The following is a 27,563-nucleotide window of genomic DNA, read 5'->3' on the forward strand; positions in this document are numbered from 1 at the left end:
ATAGTGGCAAGCACTTCAAGAATGTGCAAGTTGCCTCTCTTCTGCGAAGATACTTTGTGCACCACAAGTTCGTCACACCTTATCATCCTTAGACCAATAGACATGTAGAGGTTTCAAATAGAAAAATTAAGAGGATTCTTAAGAAGATAGTTCAGCCAAACAGGAAGGATTCGTCTCAGCGCTTTGATGATGCATTATGAGCCTACTGAACTGCCTTTAAGACCACTATTGGCATGTCACTTTATCATTTAGTCTTCAAGAAAGCTTGTCACCTTCCTATTGAGTTGGAACATAAGGTCTATTGGGCAATCAAAACGTTCAATTTTGATATGTCCCAGGCTGACAATTACAGTTGAGTGAGCTCAAAGAACTTAGAAATGATGCATACAAGAGTGCAAAGATCTATAAAGCTCAAACCAAGGCATTTCATGATAAACACATTGTTAGGAAAGTGTTCGAGCCTAGGCAAAAAGTATGGTAAATCAATTCTCGTCTTCAGCTCTTTCTAGGGAAGCTAAAATCAAGATTGGATGGTCCATACGTAGTGCATGAGGTCTTTCTGCATTGTGCAGTGACCCTGTATAATCCTTACACATGAGGTACTTTCAAGGTCAATGGGCAAAGACTCAAGCCCTACATTTCAGATGGCTTACAGGCAAGAGAGTGTGAGGTCTTGAATTTTGCAGAGAAGTAGGACCAGCGCAGGGACTTTGTATCATAATCATAAATTAGGAATAGATTAGATTACTTTACTTTTTTTTCGTTGTTAGTTCATTTTTTAATAAACTGTTATGAATAGTTGCTTTAATATTTTGCGTTTTTTGTGTTTATGAGTTGTAGGTTACAGGACATCATGGAACCTTAAGGGAGCAATTCATATGTCAAACCAACAAGAAATAATGTGTGTGGCGGTGGTGCACGAACGATGCAACATTCAAATCATCGGGTTCTACGCATAAACATGTTGTAGCTTTCCTTTCTCCCATCTTTCTTTTATGTTTCTTAGGTGTGCATGAACATTTGCATTGTAGTATGCCAATGAGAACAATATCATTCAAGCATAGGGGAGGGTATGAGATGCACACCCCAAATTTTTTTGTCCATATAACTGTCTTTGGTAAAAACTCATGAAGTTGGGCTTTTGAGAAACAAGTTGTAGCATTATATGAATGTTTTTACATGATCTGACAATTTAGAGAATTTTTAAGCCCTATATAAAAAATATCTGAATCCAATCTAGAAAGAGTGGTTATTTATGTGGATTTCAAAGAAAATATAGGATATGATTGTTAGAGTTTGTTTTGAATTACATGAATGAATATAAATAGTTATTTTATGAAAAAAATAAGCTATGAAAATATAAAGTGATAAAAATAAAAGCGTATATGTGTAGTTTGTCTTAAATTTTATATTTGTTTCTTAGTAGCTGGGTTAAAGCACAATGCAAATTGCTTGCGCCCACACGAATAGGGAAACTGGGAGGGTCAAACTTCTTTGTCTAGTCAACACTTATGGTCTGGTAGGTTCAAGCAAGTAAGCATGATGGATGTTCTACACTTGGTGCCCTAAAGTTGTCTAGTTTGGGAGTCACCGACACAACACTCGTTACGTGGATCCATTAAGAAGCCTAAGAGGTGTAGGCATTGTACATGATAGGAAGAAAACTATGTATAACTATAAAAATCTAGAGCTTAGTGACTTGAGTGATTAAGTTTGAGGGATACTTTGTATCTGGTATCCTAAGGTTGTCTGGCATTGGAGTCACTGACCCAAAGCTCGCTACATGGGTTGCAAAAACTTGAAAATTGACATAATGTTTGAATTGGAAAAAAAAAAAGAAAAAAAGAAAAAAAGAGAAAAGAGCCTAATGAAAATTCATTCACTACAAGAAAAACGTTAATTAGCAACGGTAATTTGCGACAAAAATAATTCATCACAAATTTACGACGGATTAGCTAGAGAAAACTAGTCGTCCTTAAAATTGGAATTAGTTGCAGAATTAGCGATAAAAAAAATTGTCTCAAAATTCATCGCTAATTAGCAATAGATTAGCGGCGGAAATATTTCATCTCAAACTCTGTCGCAACTTCGCAACAGATGAGTGACAGAATTTTTTCGTCGCTACGTTGTCACTAATTTGCGGCGGCGTTTGAGATGGAATATTTTTGTTGCTACTTTTCGATAAAACTCCTTGTAAAACCCTAATGCGAGCCTCTTTCTTTCTCTTTCTGTTTCATCTCTCGCACGCAGTTGCCGCCCACCGCTCGAGTTATCTCCTTCACCTCCTCCTTTCCTCACGCCATCTCTCTCGCCGTCGTGTGCCGCCATCGAGAGCCCGGTCTGCCATGCCATCTCCTCCCTCTTCTCTTTTGCCTTTCCCTGTCTGCGGCCTCGCTGGAGCAGCGTCATCGCTGACACCCCCAACCGTCTGCGGCCTCGCCCGATAACCATGTGAATGGTGACGTCAGTTACATTTTTGAGTCTGTCTCCTTATTTTATGTACATTTCAAGCGACTTCTGTACCTCCATTGGTTATCTTTGTTAAAGTGTGGGTATAGGATCAGAATGTACTTCTAGCCTGTCCAACCGAGGAACCACTTGCGATTAATCCCCAAAATCGCTCCTCGCCGGAAAATCATGGCTGCTCCTCGCCGATAAATCGTGCAAAACCCCAAACAGAAAGAGTATTTTCATCGCATAAATGGTAAGTTTTTGCTGTGACAAAGGTGCGTTTCCTAATTTTGATGAAAAGCCTTAACCCCCTTCCATTTCAATGATAATTTTGCTTTTCAACAAAATTTTCTTTCTTTTTTCTTTTTTCTTTTTTCTTTTTTTTGTTCAACGTCTGAAGATGCATTTTAATGGTGGAGGAAATGAGGGTTTCTTGGTTATGGTCTTCCGCTATTGCTGTTGCAAATTTGAGGTTGAGGAAGCCAATGTGTGAAGTAGATTCTCTAAGACAGGTTTTTAGCTAGAAGCAGAGATTTTGTTGTTAATATTTAATATAATTCGTCCTGAGGATGTTTCATTAGAAACCTAGGAATATATTTTGCTCTATCCCTGCTCTCTCAAAATAGGCACTCCCTTGCAGGCCCTTTTAGTTGCAGGTCACAATGGCGAATCTTTGTTAAGCTTTGGTTATGCTGCAAGCAGACCTTCATATGAAATTGGTATCTTGTGCTCATAAATTACCGCGATTTTCTGTTTTTCTTGAAGATCTAGGGTGCCAGTCATTATTTAGGATTTTGGTTTTTCTTCTTTTATCTGGCTTATGCGGGATTTATTGAGTATGGTGCTGATTTCACACTCATGAAAGATGCATGTATGGTGGATAACATTTTGTGTAAACTCTTTGGGTTATGTCTGCTGGATCATTGTTCTTCTATTTCTCCTCTTTTACAGTAGGTTTTTAACTTTAATTCTTGTCATTAACCTTGTACTATTTGGCATTCAATACTGTCTAATGGTAGAACATTAAACAAAACTTGGGCCAGCTTACATCTACTGGCTTATGTTTACGTGATGGGGTTTAATCTCAAATTGTTGTTTTGTGTTATTGAACCCTTTCTTTTTCCTTTTTTTTAATTATAAATTTAATTCTGATTATTTTATTCATACAATGCAAATGACAATTTTTTTGCTGATTAATCATGATTTTTTATCATATCGAATGATCACGATTTGCCTAAGAATATAAATGTTGAGGATGGCCGATCTTTTTGCCGATTAGAATACTTCCAGAGGAATTGCTGAGGAAGAGTTTGGCTGCTATGATCCGTGGTGTCATATCCTGGCTTATCCAATTTTCTGGATGAGTTGGTGCATCCGACCATGCACCACTTTGAACTAGAATGAGATAGTGATATTATCTTTGGCATTTATTACTTGGTTTGTTCAAAGTACAGTCACCGGTAGAGGTATTGGGATAACAATGTTGATGCGATAGAGGCACCTGGATAACAATGTTAATGTGATTTACTAGGAGATTTCAAGATAAATTGCTTTTTCAGGAAAAATATTGGCAATAACTATTTCTCAATAGGCTTGAAATTTTATTGCAGCTTCAATATTTTTTTATTTTTTATTCTTTTAGCTTAGATATGTTCTCTTTTCTTCCTCCAAATATATTGTCATTAATGCTCAACTATTGAATTTATCACATTATTATCATGATATATTCTTGTTGCCCAAAAAATCGCAAGAAGTTCCATTGATATCGATTTCATTGGAGTTTTGTTGCCAACAAAGATATCAGTTTTTCGTGGTGAATGTTTGAGAAATATCAGCTTTTGCATCACGATTTGGTCCTTTCTCTTGGTATATCTTGCAAAAGATAATTAGTTGAATGTTTCCTTTATGTAGCTGATATAGTTTGGTATTGTAGGTGATCCTTGTTAGCATGAACACAAACTTTGTGATGTACTTTGTTTTATAAATTGCTTGATGATCTTATGCATACCGGCCTTATTCAAATTGCTTTTCCTTTATTAGTGATTTTGGTCATTTTCTTTCTTTGAATGAACTGAAGTTATCATTAATAGATCAAGAGTTATCTAACTGATCCAAATAACATTTTTATTTGTTAGAATATGGTTCGTGGAGGTCGCAGTGATCAAGGACCAAGTGGAGGTTGTGGGACATCATTAGGTAGATGTCTTTGTGTTATATTTAAATATAGGCATTCATTATGTTTTTTCTTATATGTTGATATAAAAATTGTTACTTATTAATCGTCTTTATAGGATCCCAACTCAATGATTGTCAGTTTCATCCTTCGTCTTCGCGTACAACTTCGATAGGTATATCATTTAAATAATTATATACTTGATTAGTTTAAATGTGCATTGTGTAAATTTTTAACTCATTGTTTTATAGGTAATGTTTTGCCTGCACATGACCTACCTACACCAGCTACTCATACACATCACGAGTCAACGTCAGTTGGTATGTATAGTTCTATAATGGTTAAAGTTGTTTACTCAACATATGTAGATAGAATGTGTACATGAATTTTTTTGTTTTTGTACAACAGTCCAAGAGATTCGTACGGATGTTGAGTCTTCTCAGTCTGATACACGATGACTCATTGAAATAGTGTATATCGATAGTCGATCATAAATATTTTATTGCCACTTGTCTAATACTTATCTTATAAATAGTATATATCGATAGATGATTGTTAATGCATACAAATTTATACGCAATGCGAGGTTCGAGACACAAGAAGTGATTCGAAAAATTAGGAAGTCACTAGTTCAGCATCTTTTAGGACCAATCGCTTAATAAAAAGAGTACTCAAAGGAGGTGTTGGACAAATTATGGTCATCATTCATGGTATACAATCGTTTATCATAGCTAATGTGTTTCATATTTAATTTTTTGTTATAGTCATGTGTACTAACTTTCTGAAATTATTTGTAGGCTTTGAATCGCTTCGCGACTGCGAAGAAGGAGCAGAACGCGAGGCTAGTATGGCAGAAGGTAGTTGTCAGTCGATTTGCCGACATACTTCACAATATGAAGACTGCAGCAATAAAAGCAGCTTGTGGGATAGATGATCCACTGCAGTGGAAAGGTCATGACCCTTCTACTATCATAACAGATTATTGGGATGCAATGTGCGACAAGTGGGCAAGCCAGGAATTTTGAAATCGCTCAGCAAAGGTTGCACAGAACTGAGCGAAGATGCCCGATGTTCATCTACACACAGGTGGTTCTAGGACTTTTGGAAGCCATCAGAAGAAAATGGTAACTCATCAATATATATATATATATATATATATATAATCAAATTTATAAGTATTTTTGCATACTTTTTAATTGATTTTTTTATCATTTAACCTTACAGGAAGCCAAAAAATGAGGCCTCGTGCCTTACATGGATGTGTTTGTTGAAACACATAAACGTAAGAGCACGAAAGAGTTCGTATCAGAGAAGGCAAGAGCGACAACGGTATGTATTTATTGTATTAATAAACATTGTAATATATAAGTTACCATGAATTACATTATCATAAACATTGTAATTCTTAATTATTAATTCATACTGTAATCATTACTTTGTAGGAGTCATACGAGCAGTAGATGGTAGAGCGATATGGCGGTGACTCCACTCAGCATCCATCTTTTGATCCTGCAGCATGGGTGATTGCAACCGGTGAACTCAAAAAAGGTCGTGTGTTCGGGTTTGGGAGTAATATGAACACCACAACAGTGATTGCCTCCTCCAGTCAGGGCTCTCAGAGTTCTCCCGCCAGCATCAACTCTCAGCGTCCGATTGACCCTATTATTTCTTGGGATAGTGTCTGCCAGCTTCTTTAGGACACAATGCGTAACTTTTTATATGAAGTCATTCTCAACCTTGTTTATAATGAGTTGTGTAACTTTTTTTGGGACAGGAGAACTTTGTCTACCTTCAACATAAGCTTCGGTGCCCGTCAGGTACATATAACATTTATTTCAATATATATCTAAAGTTTCATGTCATTAGTTTCATGTCGTTAGATTTCAATACGTATATGCCTATAATATTTCATTATGATTATATTGCTTAGAAAGAATTTTGAAAACTAATTAGAAAACATACATGTGAGTATAGATGGGCAATAATATGAATGTGCTTGATTTTTTTAAGAAAAAAGCATAGATAATGGCAAACTCTAGAAAGGTAGAAGGAAAATCTTTATTACTATGGAGGCGTGTTAGACTCTAAACATGTTATGAGAATGCATTTGCATGAAATATATATTCAAACTCGTTTTCTTGAATGTATATTTTTTGGAAAAGACTATATATTAATAACAGAGATGTTTGTGGATAGCTTTACTGTAAACCCTCACGAGACAAAACTCACCCATCGGAGTAACCCAAGGGTTTAAAGGGCTTGATTCATATGCTAAATAGAATTGTGATTCCTATGAAAGTGAGTTAGGCTAATTAGGACTTGTACTTGTATTGATTTTGAATTTATGCATTGCTATTTTCAGTTTATTAATGTATCTAGTTAGAGGTTGCTTAAGATTGGTTTGCTTAGGGACTAGCAAATAAGCAAGCATGGGGGAATTTGCTAATGCATAAAATGCATATCATTTTATCATACATTCATATATCCATGTTTGCGATATTTTAGGTGCAAAGAGGTTTCAGTTCGAATTTTGCTTGAAACTAAATAAAAATAAGAGAGATAGAGATATTTCAAGGTCATAAGAAGGGTTTTTAATGAGATTTAGATCCAGATATGACCCAAAGCCTTCACCATGAACTTTGAATCTGATTCATACTCGAACCCATCCAAGATCCGAAGATCCAAGGTCAGAAAAGACTGAATCAGCCACAAAGATGGCGCCTAGAGGTAAGTTTCAAATTTTAACAAGTTGAAGGTGGTTCTTGAAAACAACTTGAACTAAGGGCTGTTTTAGAAAATAGGGTAAATTTTTTATATAAAAATAAAGCTACAATAATCCTAAAACTCATCTAGCAACCCTGAAAGTCGTGCCATCCTCTTTTCTTCTTCTTCATGTTTTTTTTCTTCCCCTTCCTCTTCTTCTTTATCATTTTTTTCTTCTTTTCTTCCTTTTCTTTTTTATTTTCTCCGTGATTCTCTTTGTGTTCTTCACTTTTTCTTTTTTCTTCTTGTTGTATTTTGTATCTAATCACTGCAGGTACAATCTTTTGGAGATTTAAATTGAATTTAGCATGAAAATGCCGATTACCTTCATTATCGACGATCAAGAATCCTGTCTAGCAATCGCTGGCCATCTTTTCTTCTCCATCGATTTTTTCCTTCGTAGACTCGGCTCCGGGACGTGTGCCTAAAGAGGATATCAATATTACAGCAAGAGAAAAATGTGGGTACGTGTTTTCAAGAAAGGTGGACCGCTCTCTTTTTAAAACTTGTTGGACAACCTTTAGGGTAAGTCTTCTCACCCACTGCTTGTAGTAAGGCATAAAATAGATTTAAGTAGAATTAACTTATAGTTCTTTGTTAGTTTATTAAATTGATTTATTCTTTAAGTTGTTTTCCAGTTTTTTAGGAATTTTAATGAGATTAAACCAATTAGAATGAAGGTAGAATAGATTAATTGAATAGTGTCAATTGGCGTTAGTGTGTCCTGTGGTTTTGACGTGTCATAGTTAATTTTGGTTGTTTATTAATTTTAATTTCATATTAATTAGATTAAAATTTATTTTTATCTTGTTGTTTTGCGTTAGATTATGTTGTCATCATTGTTTTTAGGATTAATTTAGTCGTTATTAGCTGAGTTCTTGTTCATGTTAGCGGTAGGTGATTATATCATGAGGTTTAGTTTTTTTTGTATTTTTAATTAATTTTCAGCATTTTGTCAACAAGTTAGTTATTATTTCTTAGTTTAGAATTGATTTTAGTCTAGTCTTCATTCAGATTAGTATTTAATTAGATTGAATTGCATTGTTTTAATTAAATTTTAATTGCTTTATCGTTAAGAATAGAAATCAATAAAGTGAATTTCATGTTTTAGCTTGTCATTTCATGTGAGTTTTTGTAGAGTTTCATCCAAGAAAAAGATGTACACATAACTAGATGATATTGGCTAGGTCTATGTCAAATTTGAGGAGATTCTGATATGTTTTTACCATGCCCATCGTCTGTCCAAAGTTGGTAGGTCCTGCTGAGTTCGGGTTTTCCTTATTTACAAATCGGGTAGAATAGTTTAGTTTTTTTTTATTATTTTTGGATGTTGCTTTATGTTATTCGATATATTAGTGTTAGTTAGGTCTGGTCCATGTATGTGTGCGTTGAGTTTCATAAAAAAAAAAACAGAAGTATTTTTTATTTCATTTTCTTTTTAGTTGTGACTGTTAGTATAATCTTCTTTTTTTTTAGTAGTTAGTGTTGAATTAGATAGATTTATTGTTGATTATTTGATTAGTTGTTGATTTTCTTTTAGTTCTCAAATTTAGTTAGGTTTAATTTGTTTGAGTTTTTAATTGTTAGTCCTGTGGGCTTTCTGGTTATTTTAATAATAGTCTTGCTAATATAGGTATAGTTGTGTTATTTTATTTTACAGGAATTTTCTCTTAGAGGTTACTACTTACCGAGGAAGATATCTATCCTTACCTCTTTAATTGAGCTCGAAGAAAGAGAATCTCAAGCTTTGTTTAAGATTTGCTTTCATTTTAATCGCGTTTACTTTTATCGTATTGTAATTGTAGGGATAGTGTAATTCTTTTATTTTCTTTTAAAGTATTAATAAAGTGAGGTTTTTAAGTGAAATATCATGCCTTATTTCTTGTTCCCTGAGGAGACGATCCGACTTGCCACTCTACACGAGTGAAAGGACTAGTTTTGAATTTATTATTTAGTGCGTAGTTCTTGTTTTAAAATAACCATTTGCAAAAAAAATCACACCAAGAAGCAATACATACAACAACATATGTTTTAAATAGGGCTCCTTATAAGGTTATTGTCTCTACACCTTATGAATTATGGACAAAAGAAAACCTAACCTAATTTACATTGGTAGATGGAGTTCAGTAGCTCATATAAAGGTTATAGAGCGATCAAGAGATAAACTCAATACAAGATGTATTTTTATTGGATATCCCAAAGGATCCAAAGGTTATAGATTTTACCACCCTGATAAGGGTTTAATCGAAAATAGGGATGTTATATTCTTTAAAGAACAAAACATGGAAGAAATTATTCCTAAAATAAATATAGATGACCCTCTTGATTTGTATTATAACTCTGATGACTCACAAGAACATTTAAATAATAATGAATCATATGTTAGTTCTTCATCTTCTTCTCATCAGATTCAGGTTGGTCACAAAAGGTATAGAGTTTTCTCGTCTTACTTAGATGACTATTATGTGTACCTGTCGAGTGAGATGTGTTATGCTTTAGACTTGGATGACATGAAAGATAACATGTCATATGATGAGGCAATAAAACCACACGAGTCAATTGACTGGGTAAAAGCCATGTATGAGAAAATTGAGTCTATTGAGAAAAAAACAGGTATGAGAATTGACTGATTTACCTGAGAAAAGGAAAGTCATTGGATGTAAATGGATTTTAAAAAAGAAATTCAAGTCTTATGGTAGTATTGATAAATTTAAGGCAAGGTCGGTAGCTAAAGGAATTTTTTAGAATGAAAGGTTAGGCTATGTTGACATATATTCACCTGTTGAAAAAATTGCATCGATAAGAATAATTATCTCGGTTGTAGCTCACTATGACCTAGATTTACATCAAATGGATGTTAAAACCGTATTTCTTAATAGTAAGCTTAAGAAAACTTTTTTTATGAAACAACCTGAAAGGTATATAATAAAAGGCAAAAAAGATAAAGTATATAGGTTTAAAAAATCTCTATATGAACTTCAGCAATCACCACGCCAGTGGTATTTAAAGTTTTATAAGGAAATTATGTCATTAGGGTTTGTGGCAAATAAATTTGACCACTGTGTTTATGTATGAAAAAGTGAGTAAATTTGTTATTCTCTTACTATATGTGGATGACATTCTTTTGACTAGAAACAACAATGATATGACTGTCAAAATCAAGTCATGGTTAAATACTCAATTCGATATAAAAGACATGAAAGAGACATCCTATGTTCTTGAAATTAAAATCACTCGAGATAAAAATTCTAAACTTTTATGCTTGAATCAAGAAAGACATAAATCATATATTAAAGAAATTTAAAATGAGTGAATGCAAACCTGTTAGAACACTTATGGTAAAAGGTGTCAAATTGAGTAAGAATGATAGTCTTGCTGATGGACAAGAAAGATTGAATGTCCCTTATGCACAAGTTATTGGAAGCATATTATGTTATACATAAGGCCTGATATCCGTTTTGTTGTTGGCCTCGTTAGTCGCTACCAAAGTAATCCTGGTTGGCCTCACTGGCAAGTAGTAAAAAGAATATTTTAATATTTAAAAGGGAGTGTAAACTTGAAACTATATTTTTAAGATGATGCTTTAGAATTAACCGGATATTCTGATGTTGACTTTGTAGGCAGTAGAGACGATAATAAATCCTCTTCTGGATATATTTTTCTCCTTCGAGGAGGAGTCGTTTCCTGATTTTGTAAGAAACAAGGTTACGTAGTTCAACGTACTCAAAAAGCATAATATATTGCATGCAATTGAGCTATCACATTTGTTGTTTTGGATAAGTTATTTCATTGATTATTTGAATCAGGATATAACCAATGGGCTAGTTCAAATTTATTGTGATAATCAAGTTGTCATCTCTCTTATGAAGAGTAGAGTAGACAATTCTAAAAGCAAACATATAATGGTAAAATATCATTATATTCATGACATGATTAAAATGAATGAAATCAAAGCCAGTTACTTACCAACATTTGATATGATTATTAATCCATTAACAAAGGGTATATCAGAGAAAATGTTCTCAAAACATGTATCTTGTATGGGATTAAGATATGTCTGAATAAGTAATTAAAGTACATAACTCATTTCAAGAGCATTGATGCAAGTGAGATACTCTCATAGTAGGAGGTAAAACCGTGATTATTTTTTTCATATAGCCAAGTGAGAGATGTTGGTCATACATGACCGTAGTGGCTATATTTTTACACATGAGGGCCCACTCTCTCTCCAACATATGAAACCGTTCGATAAAGAGCCTTATCCAAATGAAGTACATTTAAATGTGCTTCATTTGGATAAACATAAGGTGAAAATAGTTACCAGTTTTCTTTTCTTAGAAAGAAAATCGGTAAGTCCCAATAGCTGGGTAACTGCTACCCAGGAGGGTGAAAACAGCCTGCACATCGCTTCCTTATAAGGGAGAGGTTCTCACTCAGAAATAGAGACGAGAAAGTGAGAAGACCCCCTCCTGAAGAAGGCCTGTTACATACCTTTTTATATTTGAACACTTAGGCTCATCTTCTCTACAGAAACCACAACACAACCTCCTTTTCAATGCTCCCAAACATAGCCTTAGTAGTTTTACACAAAATAGGTGCATTAGATGGTTGGTTCTCAAGCACAATTTATTTGTTTTAATCCCATTGCACCGAAATTTATAAAAAAAAGGGCAATAAGAACAATAAATCGTCGGAGAATGATTAACTGCAACGGAGGGAAGAACATAACTGCAGTTAGGCAAGAAGTTTTAAAGGATTGGGGCTGTTGCTGTCTTCTAAGGGTATAAATTGGTCGTATGTAATGCAGCAATTAGTAATTTCGTCTAAATTTAAAGGAAAAAAATACGCAGCTAAGTGTAATACCCAAAAAGGTTTCTTGAGTTTTTTTTAAATAGCTGATACGTTCAGTGATTTTTGAATAATTTACCAAACACGTAACTTTTAGCATATTTGTAATTGAAATATTACAAAAAACCGTTTGCTTTTTGCGGCTCTATATCAAGTAACCGCTCCATGTCACCACACCACTGTTTACCCAAGTAAAACATGGGGTTAGTATGAAAATAGGATGATTTTGCCCCTGTTAACCTCTCTCTCTCTCTCTATATATATATATATATAACTGTTTACCCAAGTAAAACATGGGGTTAGTATGAAAATAGGATGATTTTGCCTCTCTCTCTCTCTCTCTCTCTCTCTCTCTCTCTCTCTCTCTATATATATATATATATATATATATATATATATATATATATATATATATATATATATATATATATATATATATGACGGTGATGGTGATGCCCTTGCAATTGAGAGTGAAGCCAACTCTTGTTTTCCAACCTTTACGGGCCTTCAACTTTGATGGTGCTGATTGCGAAGGTGCTGGAGGAAGTGAAGGTAGAGATGGAGTTTCAAGCGACGGGAAAGGGGTTGATAGATAGCCAGTTAGAGGGATTGGGTGTTGGGGAGGAGGGGAGTTTGGTACCAGAAGTGGTGGAATTGAGGAACTGGAGTGGTGGGAGGTTGGTGGCCAAGAACCAGGAAAAAATTATCTTCCGAATGTTGAGAAGGATCGATTGCTTGTTTGAGCAAACTGGGGACATTTAGGTCCAAAGGTTTACAAAGACTTATTTTTTTAATCTGCTAGAAACATGAATTAGAATGTATCAGATCCACTTTTGAAGAGTGAATACGTTAAAAACACGGATTGAAATATATCCTTGTTGTAGAAACCATAGAATCAAATGCAGCGAAGGGGGGGTGAGAGAGGTTAGTGGTTTCAACATAAAAACTGAGTTAGCAGTCAAACCTTCCAAGAATAGGGATAACACGACCATTTCAGTGCACGTTTCCGTCACTCACTGCTGCTCGGCGGTGATTCGAGAACGTGTGCTTAACCAGGTTGTTAATTGTAATATCTCAAAAGGTAGGCGTGTGTTTGTAAATACATCAAAAAACCTTTTCGTAAATTGTTCTTAGATTTTTATCATTTCTCAAAAAGAGACGTCGGTCAAGCACAGGAAATGTGATGGGTGGGTGGAATTTCCCATAGAATTGGAGAGTTGGAATTTCCCACTGGCTAAATATCTGAACAAAACTCTACTCTCTCTGTGCATGGGTGTGTGTATTTGACTCAATTCAAATCTGATTTGTTAGATTAGATAAGGCAGATACCATCCAATTAATAATCTGAAATGGATTTGGTAGGCGGCTTTGCGGTAGAATCTGAATCCGACAGATAACCTGTGAATCCATCAATCTCTCTGTGTATGGAGACAAGGGTGGGTCAGATTTAAACTCTTATTGATTAGAGCCATTTTTATGCACTTAAAATCTCGTTTGGAACCAGAGTCCCCCACAGCAACGAAGAGAAGAGAAAGCCAAGAGTTTTATGCAAAAACAAAACAAAATCAAAATCATTACCATAACAGCAAACCCAGTTCGACTCCAGCCCTAACGTGAAGCGAATTGAATCACACGCTGTGGTGAGAGCTAAACGCAGGGCAGAATCAATGGGAATCAAATAAATGCCAAAGGGATCCATACTTTTGGGTGTGTGAGAAAAGGGTCTGAGAGGCTTAACCAACAACCGATTTCCATCACAAGAAACAGCTGAAAGCTTATTTGCACAAAACCAGATCGAAATAGTACTGCTTAACCAAATTCTTGTTTCGTACACCTTGCATCACAGAAGGTTGAATCTGGGACAATCTCAGACAATCCTGTCAAACCAAGATCTCTCTCTCTCTCTCTCTCTCTCTCTCTCTCTCTCTCTCTCTCTCTCTCTCTCTCTCTCTCTCTCTCCAGCATAACGAAAGTTGTCTCAGACAGCCACCTGAACCCAATTCAGTGAGCGCCATCCACCCTAGATGATGCAAGCCAAGTCAGCATTGTGATAGCATCATTCCAGGGGGATGATAAACAGCCAAAATGCAAGTCAAAAACCCAACACCTCCAACATACAGGACACTCCCCAAAGGTCCATGCTCTAGCCTGACTTCAACTAGAAGGCCAAAACCCGGTGGAAAAGGGAAACCTTTTTTGTCAAATAATGCGCTCTCTCTCTCTCCATATATAAGGGAGACCGTCCAACCAAAGGTCCAAAATTTATAACTAACGATGCTCGGACAGCTCCCCTTCTCCAATGTTTGAGCATCTTATCGATCAAACCTCATATATTTGTTCTTTATAATTTATTTAGTAAGAAATATGCTTTACACAAACTTTACGACATATATGCATGTTTTTCGAAACTTGAAAAATTGGCCGCTCAGAATGCATTTAAAACTTTACAACACAGCATTGTGTGCTGTTGATTTTTAGTGCTTTCAAAAACACATCTAAACATTGAAAATTCATAATCCAAAACATGTCCCTCACTAAATGAATGATAAAAATCTAATACCTGAAAAACGATAGAGAAGGAAAGCAGTCCATAATCAGATTGCAGATTTTGGACCTTCCTTTGGTTGGATGGCCCCCCTTCCTATATATATATATATATATATATATATATATATATATATATATATATATATATATATATATATAATTGACCCCTGCTACCAGCTTAGTGCAGGACAGATAAATGGACAATTTAGTTTTAAGGTTGTAGGTGGTTTCTACTTGATATAACCCTACCGATGGGGTTATTGTTTGTCTAATAAAAAGAACATGTTTTGGATCAAACCATGTTAATGAGAAAAACCCAAATTTTTTGTTGTAAAATAAAGGTGCAATAAAATGTATAAACTCAAACTCTAATCTAATGCATGTTTTTCACTAAGTTGTGGGGATCACATTTGTAGGGTCTGATTTACAAAACATGACAAAATATTGAAAACTAAACTGCTCATTTATTTGTCCGCATTATAAGCTCATGGTTGCTCCCCCTACCAGCTTAAAGTATGGATAGCTTAGTTTTGAATGTCACAAGTGGTTTCTGCTTAATCTGAACTTGCAGATGTGTTTATTATTGCTTCATTACTAAAACAGTGCGTTGTATCAAACTATTCTAATGAGAAAACCAAAACCTTTTCATTGTAAAATCTAGATGCATTAGAGCCACAATTTAAAAAACATATACGCACATAAAATTTCCTAATCTAATACATGTTTTTCTCTAAATAAACTATAGAAACTACATTTCTAGGATCTGATTTATGAAATATGTGATAAAGCATTGAAAACTAAACTGTTTGTTTATCCGTCCGTAATATAAAAAAATATGAACTAGGTTCACACAGCCGGAGATCTGTCACATGGATACGGCTGTGGATATCGGGACAGCCATTTTTATGAAGTTTTCAATATGACTAGTATACAAGTCATATAATACAGGGGCCAAAATGAAGTATCGGTGTGACATAGCCAAGTTTTCATTTCCATAGCAGCAAAATAGGGCAAGATAGAAATAACATGACCAGGAATCAAAGATCCCAGATTATTGCTTATCACAAAGAATGAATAAAAGTTCCGGAAAACCCACTAATACCATCATGCACGGCAGGTCTACTTACATTATAGGCGCAACAGACACCGTCACCCAACTATCGCTTTTGTTCATTCCATGTTTTACCCTCAAAAAATTCATTCAGTATTTGCTCAAGGTTCTCCGGTGTATACCTTATATATTTCTGAGGATTTTTTCCATTCTCAATGAGCGGTCTGCATTCAAAAGATGGACCTAAAGTCAACAAGTGGCAAACATAGAAGATATAGCACTAACAGTGACAAGCTATCATCCAGTTCAAACTAATCATTCATATCACTGACAGCAAGCATATCTGCTAAACCTTTGAAATTCCCTCTTTGATAGGGATGTCAAAGAATCGGATTTGAGCCCAATGTTAGACCGAAACCAGACTCATTTAGTCATATTCAGTAAAGCAAATGAAATCTGATTGATAATCAGATCCAAATTCAGCATGCATTCTTACATCTGAATCTGAATCTAATCTGATTGGCGAGTCAGATCCAGATTCAGTATCACCTCTTTTCCTATTCAACTCCCAATTCAAATCTGAATCTGATTAGGCAATATCCTACTAGGTCAGATTCAATAATCCTTACATCTGAACTGAATGTGGCCCTTTTACATAGGGGTGGGCATCGGGCTGGCCCGGCCCGGGCCCGTTTAGAGCTCGGCCCACCGGGGTTTAAGTGCGGCCCAGCCCAGACATGGCTCGTCACGTTTACTAACGGGCTGGGTTTTAGCCCGGTTCTTAACGGGCTCGGGTTTGAAGATGGCCTGGCCCATTGGCCCAACGGGCCAATGTGAAGCTGGCCAGGTCCAGCTCGACCCGGACCAAATCTATTTGTAAATAGTAATAATTAACAAGTTCCCAACTTCTCATGTACCCAATTAATTATCTTTCTAGTTTTCATAAAATTAATGTAACTAATTAAGTAAATAGTAATAGCTACCAAGTTATTATGCAATAGTTAATTTTTTAATTTTTATATTATTAAAAAATAATAAATAACTCAAGCCCATCGGAGAGGGCCAGCCCAAGCCCGGCCCAAGTATATAATGGGTCAGGTTTCGGCCCAGTACCTAACTGGCCTGGGCTTAAAACCTTGGCCCAAACCCGGCCCATGGCGGGCCAGGTCAGCTTGGCCCATCAGGCTGCCCAGCCCATTGACCACCCTGACTTTTACATCCCTAATCTTTGATGGCAAAATATCACATTGCAACAGCTTGTGTCCAAAATTCAAGCAATTGTACTACCTATAAAGAATAACTACAAACTAATGCAAGCTGTATTCTTCATGAAATATCTTCATAATCAATAAATAATTAATGAGAAAAAGAAAGGTTATGATAGAAAGAGCAAATGACTAACCCAAATCGTTTGATGAAGGATCTGTATGCAGGTAAGAGAATTTCTGCAACTGAAAGCCTTAGAGACTCACGAAGCTCTGCATCCGGCACAGTCCACTGAGATTGTCTTTGATGAAGATCCTCAAACATAATGTTGAAATTCTTAAACCTGGTGCCATCCAACATTCAACCCAAAAGGAACAATAAGAAATATAAATGCAGAAAACCCTTTAGAGATCCTTTTATTTTACCTCTCTTTCACCATCGACCTTGAAACTCCACTGCTGTTTCCACTATCGGGTCCAGCTGCACTACCACCACCTGATGAAGTCAAACCTTGAACCGAGAGGCTCTGTACAATCTGCAGCATATGGAGATGCAAACGGTTTATAAAAACATCTCCAATCTAGCAAGAGACAATTTTAGAGAACAAGGCCTGAAGATGCTTGGTTGGTTCCACAAAAATCAGCGTTCACAAAATTTTAAGGCATTCCAGGACCATGAGACCAAACTTAGTATATTTTCACACTCAATCAAGAAGCTTTTTGTCACAAACAGAATTAACCTCATGGGATTGATGGCAGGGACCTCTGTCATCAAGTAAGCAAAGCTAGAGAAAAAACTGTGCTGACAAAATGAAGGGACCTTGCCTGATTAGGGCTGGACAACAGGCGGGCTGGGCTGGGCTGGGCTGGCCCGGCCCAATTAGTGGCTGGGCTTGACCAGACCATTGACAGGCTGGGCCTGGTCAAGCCCGATCCATTGACCAAAAAGGACGGGGCTAGGCCCGGTTCCGGTCAGGCCAGGGTCTAATATAAAACCCACAACCCGCCCATTTGGCCGATAGGCCTAATTCGGACCAGACCGGGCCGGGCAGGGTTACAAGTCATCTTATATTCACGATATTCTGCATTCATTTCCTTGAAGGCATAGCCTTTTTTAGTAAATTTTTGAAAAAAAAAATGGGACCCAAGTTGAATCCATTTTTTGAATCACATACTTGACTCGATAAATATACAACAAACAACAACAACTACGCTTTCGTCCCAAAACAATTGGGGTCGGCGATATGAACCAAAAAAGAAAATCATTCTGGGTCTTCCACATGAATTCTTCTCCTCCAATCATTTCTATCCAATGCCATGTTCATGGTGAGGTTCAAAGCATTCATATCCTTTCCTATCATCTCCATCCAAGTCTTCCTAGGCCTACCCCGACCTCTTTTAACTAATATATTTTCCCATTTCTCCATCCTACTAACTGGAGCATCATTAGGCCTTCGCCGAATATGTCCAAACCACCGTAAACGATTCTCTCTCATCTTATTTTCAATGGGTGCAACACCTACCTTCTTACGTATCTCCTCGTTCCGAATCTTATCTTTTATTGTATTTCCACACATCCATCTAAGCATACGCATCTCAACTACACTCATTTTTTAAATATGATTTCTCTTGGCCGCCCAACATTCCGTACCATATAGTAAAGCAGGCCTAATAATCGTCCTATAAAACTTTTCCTTCAACCGCAATGGCATTCTACGATCGCACAAGACTCCAGTTGCACTTTTCCATTTCATCCACCCAACCTTTATCCTATGATTTACATCTCCATCAATTTCTCCATTCTTTTGAATGATAGATCCCAAATATTTGAAACAATCATCCACCGGTATTTCTTGCTCACCAAGCGTCACTACACTCCCATCACTACTTCGTTGCTTACTAAATCGACATTCCATATATTCTGTCTTACTTTTACTTAACTTAAAACCTCTTGCTTCCAATGTCTGTCTCCATAATTCTAACTTAGCATTAACCCCAGCTCTAGACTCATCAATCAAAACAATATCATCAGCAAACAACATACACCACGGCACATTTTCTTGAATTGATCTCGTAAGCTCATCCATCACTATAGCAAATAGAAAAGGGCTTAAAGCAGATCCTTGATGTAACCCAACCGTTATAGGAAAATTGGTTGTCACCCCTCCACAAGTGCGAACATTGGTTACTACTCCTTCATACATATCTTTAATTATACTAATGTACTTGAGAGAAACACCTTTCTTCGTCATATATAAAAGGGGAACCTACAATATATGTATAAGGCCCACAAGCCAGCCCGTTAACCTGAAGGCTGGCCCTGCCCGAGATTTTTTCCGGTCAGATTTAAGCCCGGTTCGGGTCTGAACTTCTATCAAAATTTAAGCCCAAGCTTGACCCATTCGGGCTGGGGCATAGGCCTCCCAGCCCGTTGTCGAGCCCTATGCCTGATAATAGAAGGTGAACTCACTAGATAATAGGAGAAACTACATTTATCAAGGAGGCCCAACAGCCTAAGGAAGGAGCCTCATGGAAAATAGAAAAGGAACTTGAACAGATTATAGAAGGAGCTTTGCCAAATAAGTGTTCTTTAAATAGCAAATCCACTGGTAGACAGCCCACGTTTACATTAAAGGAACACAACATAGACATGTTGCCCATCTATTACAATTTCTATGTGGACCACATTCACCAAATCAGAATGTTAAATAATTACTTTTTTGAGAAATCCATAAGTCTAATAATAGAAATATAAAAGGGGAAAATATTTGCTACTAATGAAGGTAAGGAACTACTAAGCTAGAAATCATAGGTGCAAGTTGCATCGACTCAATCTAACCACATACATGTGTTCAGTGATCATGCACAATTTTATGCAATACACATGTTTACGTGCATGATTAATTTCAAAAAGAGATTAATAACCCTTGTTTATCAACTTTTGGCAGGGTACTTTCTATTTTTCAAATAAGAGAAAAAAATGATTAAAGTGAGCCACTTCAGTGTTTTTGAGAATTTTAATTTTTGCTAACAGTGTTTTTTAAATAGTTTTTTTATAGGCTTTTTTTGAAATTATTGAGGTTTTGGGAGTGTTTTAGAAATTTTCTTAAAACACACCCCAAAACGTAATCCATCATTATAAATAGTAATACTCAGAAGAGAGGGGGCATCTTTCCCTTGGGATTCAAGCATATCTCTCTCTCTCTCTCTCTCTCTCTCTCTCTCTCTCTCTCTCTCTACAGCCGGTTTCCCCTTCTTCTTCTCCTTCATCCTTCTCTTCTTCTTTTTCCTTTCTTTTCCTTCTCTCACCAGCTACTTCGTTCCTTCATCATCGGAGTGTAGGGTACACGTGCGATCTCATAGAAGGACCGCTATTTTCTCAACCTCTCCGTCGGAGGCGAACCATCAGGTACGCTTCTTCTCCCTTTTATCTTTGAGCAGTATTGCATGCATTAGTTTTTTTTTATTTTTTTATTTTTCTTTGTTTGATGCATAATAGAAGTCCCTGATTAATTAATTTTTTTAACATAGGTAGTTTGCTTTAAGTTTGATTAAATTGAAATAGAAAAGAAAAAAAATCGAGCAGGCTACTTGTTTTGTTTTTTATTGGCCGATTTGATCACTTGATCAGATTGACCAGATCTGATCAAGGCTGATGCTGGTAGCAGGCAGACTGATTTGCACATTTTCGGTTAGAGCAACCCGGCATAGACCTGATCAAGTCTGCCAAACGTTAAGCCACCGATCTGGTTGGCCAGGCAGCGTTAACAAGCACCAGACCCAACCTGATTTGATCTGCCTGATCAATCAGGTTGAGCCTACTCGGTTTGTCCCATTCGATCAGCGTTTCAGACTTGCTGACAACCGAGCCCAAGCCTGTTGTCTATATTTTTTTCTGGCAGTAACCTGACTAGCAGAGTAGCTGGATCTGTTTAGTCTGCGGGTCAGCGATATTTGCGAAATACGAAGATCAGTGTAGACTGCATCATAGTGTGCGTGGATCAAAAATTTTTAGCAGATTCTTCTTTTAGGTCACGCACACGCATGCAAGTTCTAGCGATTCAGCAAGATCACGCTGATAATCGTGTTCAGTTCAGCAAATCCAGCAGATCAACGTGATCTGTCATTGCCAATTTGAATCCAAGATCACACCGATCACCTTTTGCTTTAGGTCTGCATATTTGAATTGCATGCATCAGTTAGAATATTTTAATTTGTTGTGTTAGGCATTTAGTTTTTTTTTACTAGTTAGATTTGTTTTAAACTTGCGCACGGTCAGTTAGATTAGATGTGTTTTATTTCTGTTCTTTGGTAATTAATTAATTAGTTTGCTTTGATTCTATTATAGTTAAGTCATTGTTAATTAGTTAGGTTGATGCAATTCCTTTAGTCAGTTTGGTAAGTCAATACTTCATAGTTAATTAGTTAAATTTATTTAAGCTAGTTAGATTAGGTCTGTCTTAATTCTTTTCGTTAGTAGTTAGAGTGATTTCACGTTTCTTTTTCCTAGCTAATTAATTAATTCAATAGTCCATTGTTAGTTAGTCAAATTTGTTCTATTTTGACTTTTTGTTAATTAGTGTAGACCACCAGTTGATTTAATGCTTCATAGCTAGTTTGTTACATTGATAGTTGATAGATAGTTAGGTTGGTTTTGATTTGCTTTATAGTTAATTAGTTATGATCTCTATTTGTTACATTTTAGTTAGCTAGTTGAATTATGTTAGATAGTAGTTTTGATTTAGTTGATTTTTATTTTTTTTGTACTAACCTTCATCCATAGAAATTGTTCCCTGCGTTTCCTCTTTTCTTGTGTTTTGTGTTTTTGTTCTTCATGTTTTGCAGGTGGGTTCACATGTGCTAAAGGAGTGCCATCGTTAGGGTTATGCCCTTGCGAAGTAAAAGAAATCGAGTTCGTGAAAGTGAACAGAGCCCTCAAGTTTTTGCTTTTCTTAATTTTAAATATTTTGGGGGGCCACGGGACATTTCATTTGGGTTATAATAATTTAATTTCTGCTCAATAATTGTAATAGGGTAGAACCCAGAGTTACCGGAAACGCATATGCATAAGGGGAAGCGCGCTTCCCCGAGACGCGCTTCGGAAGCGCGAAACGCGGCGCTTCCGAAACGCAAAGGGAAGCGTACGTAAAAAAGAAGAAGTGTGTCCCCCTTTAAAGGGAAGCGCGTCCCCCTTTAAAGGGGGACGCGCTTCTCTTTATAGGGGGATGCGTCCCCCTTTAAAGGGGGACGCGTCCCTCTTTAAAAAGGGACGTGTTTCCCTTTAAAGGAAAATGTGTCCCCCTTTAAAGGGAATCGTGTCCCCCTTTAAAGGGGGCGCGTTTACGAAATACCATTTTTACCCTTTTTCAAAACGAAATTGACACGTGAAAAACAAACTAAAAAAAAATTCTGAATAAGGGCAAAACAGACATTTTAAAAAAATCGTGAAAACTTAAGAACGAAGGCTCAGGGTTTTGCTTTTTCACCCGACTCCTCTCTCTCTCTCTCTCATTTTCGGCCACCGACGACCGGCGACCTCCGACGATCTGCGACCTCCGACGATCGGCGACCTCCGCCGATCTGCTACCTCCAACGATCGGCGACCTCCTCCTTTGTTGACATCCGAAGACCTCGATCGTCGTTGGCAATGTCTTTGTTCAGGTATGTTCCTCTCTCTTCCACTGACGTCTGGCGACCTCTCTCTTTCGATTCGCTCGAGGTCATCCAAAGGCGTACGCCTCAGTACCTGAGGCGTACGCCTCAAAGGCGAAGCGCAGGCTCAACGTCTCGCTTCGCCTCATCGCATTTAACAACCTTGCCCCGAACCCCCGACTGTCACACAATATTTTTTTTTTTGCTACACCCCTGTTTGCCCCCCCCCCCCCACATGAATCCTAGCTACGCCACTGCACTGAATCGATGAGGCGAAGCGAGGTTGTAAATGCGATGAGGCAAAGCGAGGCATTGAGCCTGCGCTTCGCCTCTGAGTACGCCTCAGGTACTGAGGCGTACGCCTCTCACAACACTGGTTCGGAGACAGCGTCCCCGATTTTTTTTTTTGACATAAAATAAAAAATGGCTACAATTATTAATAAAAATCTATTTCATATGGAAAAATCGAACTATTTGCTGCAGTTAGGGCTGGGTAGGACTGGGTTGGGGTACAAAAATGGATAAAAATCTATTTCATATGGAATCAGGGCTGGGCTAGCTGGCTAGGACTGGGCTTTTAAAAGAAAAAAATAAATAACTGTTATGGTAGCCTCCCGAAATAGTTATTTATTTTTTATTTTTTAAAAGCCCAGTCCTAGCCCAGCCCTGATTCCATATGAAATAGATTTTTATCCATTTTTGTAGCCCAGCCCAGTACCCAGCATCCTCGTTTTTTTTTTGAGATAAAATAAAAATGGCTACAATTATTAATAAAAATCTATTTCATATGGACAAATCAAACTATTTGCTGCAGTCAAAGTTGGGCTACAAAAATGGATAAAAATCTATTTCATATGGAATCGGAGCTAGGCTAGGAATGAGCTTTTAAATTTTTTTTTTAACTGGACCGGGAGGACCATATTTTGCTTTGATGAAGAGTTTTCGAGTGATATAGTGTCGGTGTTTGACTTGTGTGGTGTGAGGTTCAGCTCGTGAGTAGAGGTTTGATTCCTTCTCTCTAGAAAGTACATTTAGGGAACAGGGGATTGTTAGAGACTATTTGTTTCATTTTCCCGTTGCAATAACATGATGGTCTTTATCTTTTGTGTTATCAATATGATGATCATTTATATTCTTATTTGAGTCCCATGAATGAACAGTATATTGGTTGAGAAACATTTCACATTTTGTGGTTTAACTGAGTTTATTTGGTCGTCTTTTTTAGAAATAAGGGTTAATGCAGCATTTTTTTATCATTCTTGTAGGTTTTAACTTTTAAGTCATTTTGACGATTGCTTGAATCCTGATTCCTGATCAGATTGACTGGATCACTTTTATTATTCTTTTACTGCTGGATATATATGGATTATTGATTTATTGTTTTCAATTTCAAAGTCAATGAAAAACATGTTCTGCCTCCACAAGTTGTCTTATGGTTTCATTATGGTGTGTGATCTTGCAGACTTCTAGAATCTATTCTCTCCTTGATCTCTTGAAGTGATTTTGCTTTATGTGAATTCTGAACTTACATGTTGATCAAGTGAACCAAGCATGATAAAAGAAACAAAACAAAAGAGATACTTATAAGTATCCTATAATATATAAAAAATATATTATAGGAAAATTCTTGAATTCATATTATAAAAACATATTATACAAAATGTATACCAAGCATGATTGAGCTTATCATCCCTATTAAGTATGAATTCTTTGATATACCGAGCGTGGGCACACCCAGGCTCGGCTCATTTACTCTATCAGAAGAGTGGGGCAACTAGTATGCTGCAGCTAGTTGTTTAAAATTTTAAATAAATATCATTATTGCTAGTAACAGTCGGCCAATATGAATTTTGTTTTTCTTCGTTGTTATGTTATCTTATTTTGACATTTTTTCATAAATGCAAACTTTTGAAAGAACTTTTTTTTTTTAAATTTTGTTTGCTTTATCATAGTATATTATAGAATCATAGATCTTTCACCTCCTTAAATGATGTTTATTTATTTGTTTTAGTAATTGGTAAATTATGAGTACTGATTTGTGTTCTTCACTCTCCATCATTTACTGTTAATAATAGCTTTTTTAAAGTGTTTTAGGCTGATTCTTATACTTTTATGATGCAAATATATTTGCATGTTCTTTGCTTCATTAATGACCATCTCAAGCTATGATCACGATAATTCTGATGACGATGACGATTCTTTGTACAATTTGGAGCATGAATCATCTAGTGGTGTTGGGAAGGGCAAGAAGAGGTCTTCTGCTTGTCCATATCAGTTTGAGGACAGAAACAAAAATTGTTTTGATGAGGAAGATGAAGAAGAATATCACTTGGATGACTACTATTCTGAAGATGACCAAGATGATGAACCACCTAGCATACATAAAACAATAGTGCTATGGCGCCATGTATTGAAACAAAAGAAGAGTGGGCAAGGAAAGCAAGGTGGAACCCAAGTTTTTATGTGCAGGCACTGCAAAAATATTTATCATAGGTCATATACTCGAGTTTTTGCACATCTCATGGGATCTCCAAAGGGACAAAGTGTTGGGATTGCCTTTTGCCCTGTAGTTGCAAAAAATGCAGAATTGGCAAAAAAAAATAAGAGGCAAGTTCGGCGAGTGGAGGTTTCATCAAGTGCATTTGAGTTGAGGAGATCAAGAATTGATACTCCGAAGAAGCCTATTAGTATGACTACATCATCTAGTGGAAGCCGAAAAACAGTTGATATTCGTGATACCTTTAAAAAGGTAGAAAGAGATGATGTAGATCACAAAATTATCAGATTTTTGTGTGCAAATGGCATACCTTTCAATGTGCTTCGATCACCATATTAGAAAGAGATGATATCTGCAGTTAGTAAAGTGCCCGGATATAAACTCTCATCATATGAAAAAGCGCGAACAACGTTGCTTGACAGTGAGAAAGAGTGTCTTCACATGGAGTTAAATGAATTTCGAGAAAAGTTTGAGAAGTTTGGAGTTTCCATTGTCTCAGACGGTTGGACAAATATCAAAAACAAACACTTGATAAATATACTTGCCTCAAACTGTTTTGGCTCGATGTTCTTATATGCAAACGATTTTTCTAATGTGCAACAGTCAGCTGCAAACATTGTCGAGTTTTTGAAGACGGGATTTAAACTTGTGGGGCCTTCTAATGTAGTGCAAGTGATTAGAGACAATGCAGCAAATTGCAAGTTAGCAGGTGAAGAATTAAAACAAACGTACAAGTATATTTTTTGGTCACCTTGTGTTGTGCACACACTTAATTTGATTTTCAAGGATTTGGCACATGAGTTTCATTGGTTGGGAGAAACATATTTGCAGAGTAAAGAAATTGTGAAGTATATCACAAACCATTCAAAAGCACTAGCAATCTTTAGAAGCAATGAAAAATTAGAATTAATAAAGATTGCAAAAACAAGGTTTGCTTCACATTATACTACTTTGAAACACTTGCTTGATGTGAGGGAGAGTTTAAGGCTCACAGTAATTTTAGATAGATGGAGCGATTGGGAGCAATCATGCACGGATGAAATTATGAAAAAAAGGGTTGTTACAACAGAAACAACTATTCTTAATGAAGAATATTGGGATTTTGTACGTTTAGCATTATTGATTACAAAACCCATCTATAAGATGATTAAATTTTATGATCAGGAAGGCCCTATAATTGGTGAAGTGTATAAAGGCATGAACAACATGTTGGGGGAAATCAAAGACAATCTAAAAGGACAACTAGATTTATATGAAAAGATTCATAAGATTGTCTCAAATAGATGGGATAGAATGAATGTGCCTCTCCATAGTCTAGCCCACATGCTTACTCCAAAATATTACGAGTCGGAGTATCTCAAAATCCCAGCAGCAGGAGGGGTCAAACGAGTTTCTCCTGGTAAAAAATTAATTATATCTATTTAATAAAGTTTAAAGTTAAATGATTTAATTATTTTATTATTTCATTTGCATTTTCTTGTTATAGTTACTAAACATTTTTTTTTTGCAGAAAAGGATAATGATATCTTAGACGGTGCAATGCTCGCGCTTAAAGTCATATCTTCTAGAAATGAAGAGTTATCTACACTTTATAGGTCACAACTTGTGGCTTTTGCATCAAGAAGTGGAAGATTTAGCCAAAATGCAGCACGAATAGATGCACTGAATCCTACAATGTCAGTGCTTAATTGGTGGCGTTTTTATGGTGGTGATACACCGGAGTTGAGAGCATTAGCCATTAAGGTTTTATCTCAACCTATTAGCACATCTTCTGCAGAAAGAGTGTGGAGCACCTATAGTTACATTCACAATGTTAAAAGAAATAGGCTCAATGAAGATCGTGTTGATACCTTAGTGTATATTCATTCCAATCTTCGATTGATTGACAGGTATAATTAAACTGTGTTGTACTTTTGTTTTGGTATTTTTTTTTTCTTTTTTTATCATTGATTGTTTATTAGCATTCATATTTTATATTCTTGTTATAAAAGGTGCAACAATCGCTATAAAGAAAAGCCTAGTCGAAAATGGGATATCAATCCAGAACTTCCTATTGTAGAAGAAAATACGTTGAGATTAGAGGATATGCGATGGAGAGATTTGGATGATAGTGCACAACAATCAAACATTATTTCCAAATCCAAACATAAAGATGCACAACCAAGAGCTTCATTACCTCCAATAATTATACGTACAAATGAAGTTGAAGATGATACAAATCAATCCATCAGAGCTAGTAGAACTGCAGATATACAAGAGCGACCATCAGTTCCTCATGGTCAGATTGATCATTTCTTTAGCCAGAGACCTAGGCAAGGTATGTTGATATTGTGTTTTTTATATTTTAAATTATGGTTTTTGAACATTTTAATTTTT

General features: G+C 36.3%; 1 protein-coding gene across 3 annotated transcripts in view; it reads right to left on the reverse strand.

Moving 5' to 3' along the window:
- Window positions 1-15,752: 15,752 nt before the first annotated feature.
- The window catches only part of LOC149837903 (exocyst complex component EXO70A1-like), a 36,338-nt gene continuing 24,527 nt past the window's right edge, over window positions 15,753-27,563 (reverse strand). For all 3 annotated transcript variants that reach the window (XM_090006265.1, XM_090006264.1, XM_090006263.1), the window contains exons 10-12: window positions 17,465-17,574; window positions 17,236-17,382; window positions 15,753-16,057 (exon numbers count right to left, since the gene is read on the reverse strand). In XM_090006265.1, coding sequence (XP_089862391.1) covers window positions 15,940-16,057; window positions 17,236-17,382; window positions 17,465-17,574 — 375 coding nt within the window. In that variant the 3' untranslated portion in view covers window positions 15,753-15,939. The remainder of the gene's footprint in view (window positions 16,058-17,235; window positions 17,383-17,464; window positions 17,575-27,563) is intronic.

The sequence above is a fragment of the Nuphar pumila genome, chromosome 5 (assembly GCF_984573655.1).
Source record: "Nuphar pumila chromosome 5, dmNupPumi1.hap1.1, whole genome shotgun sequence".
Lineage (NCBI taxonomy): Eukaryota > Viridiplantae > Streptophyta > Magnoliopsida > Nymphaeales > Nymphaeaceae > Nuphar > Nuphar pumila.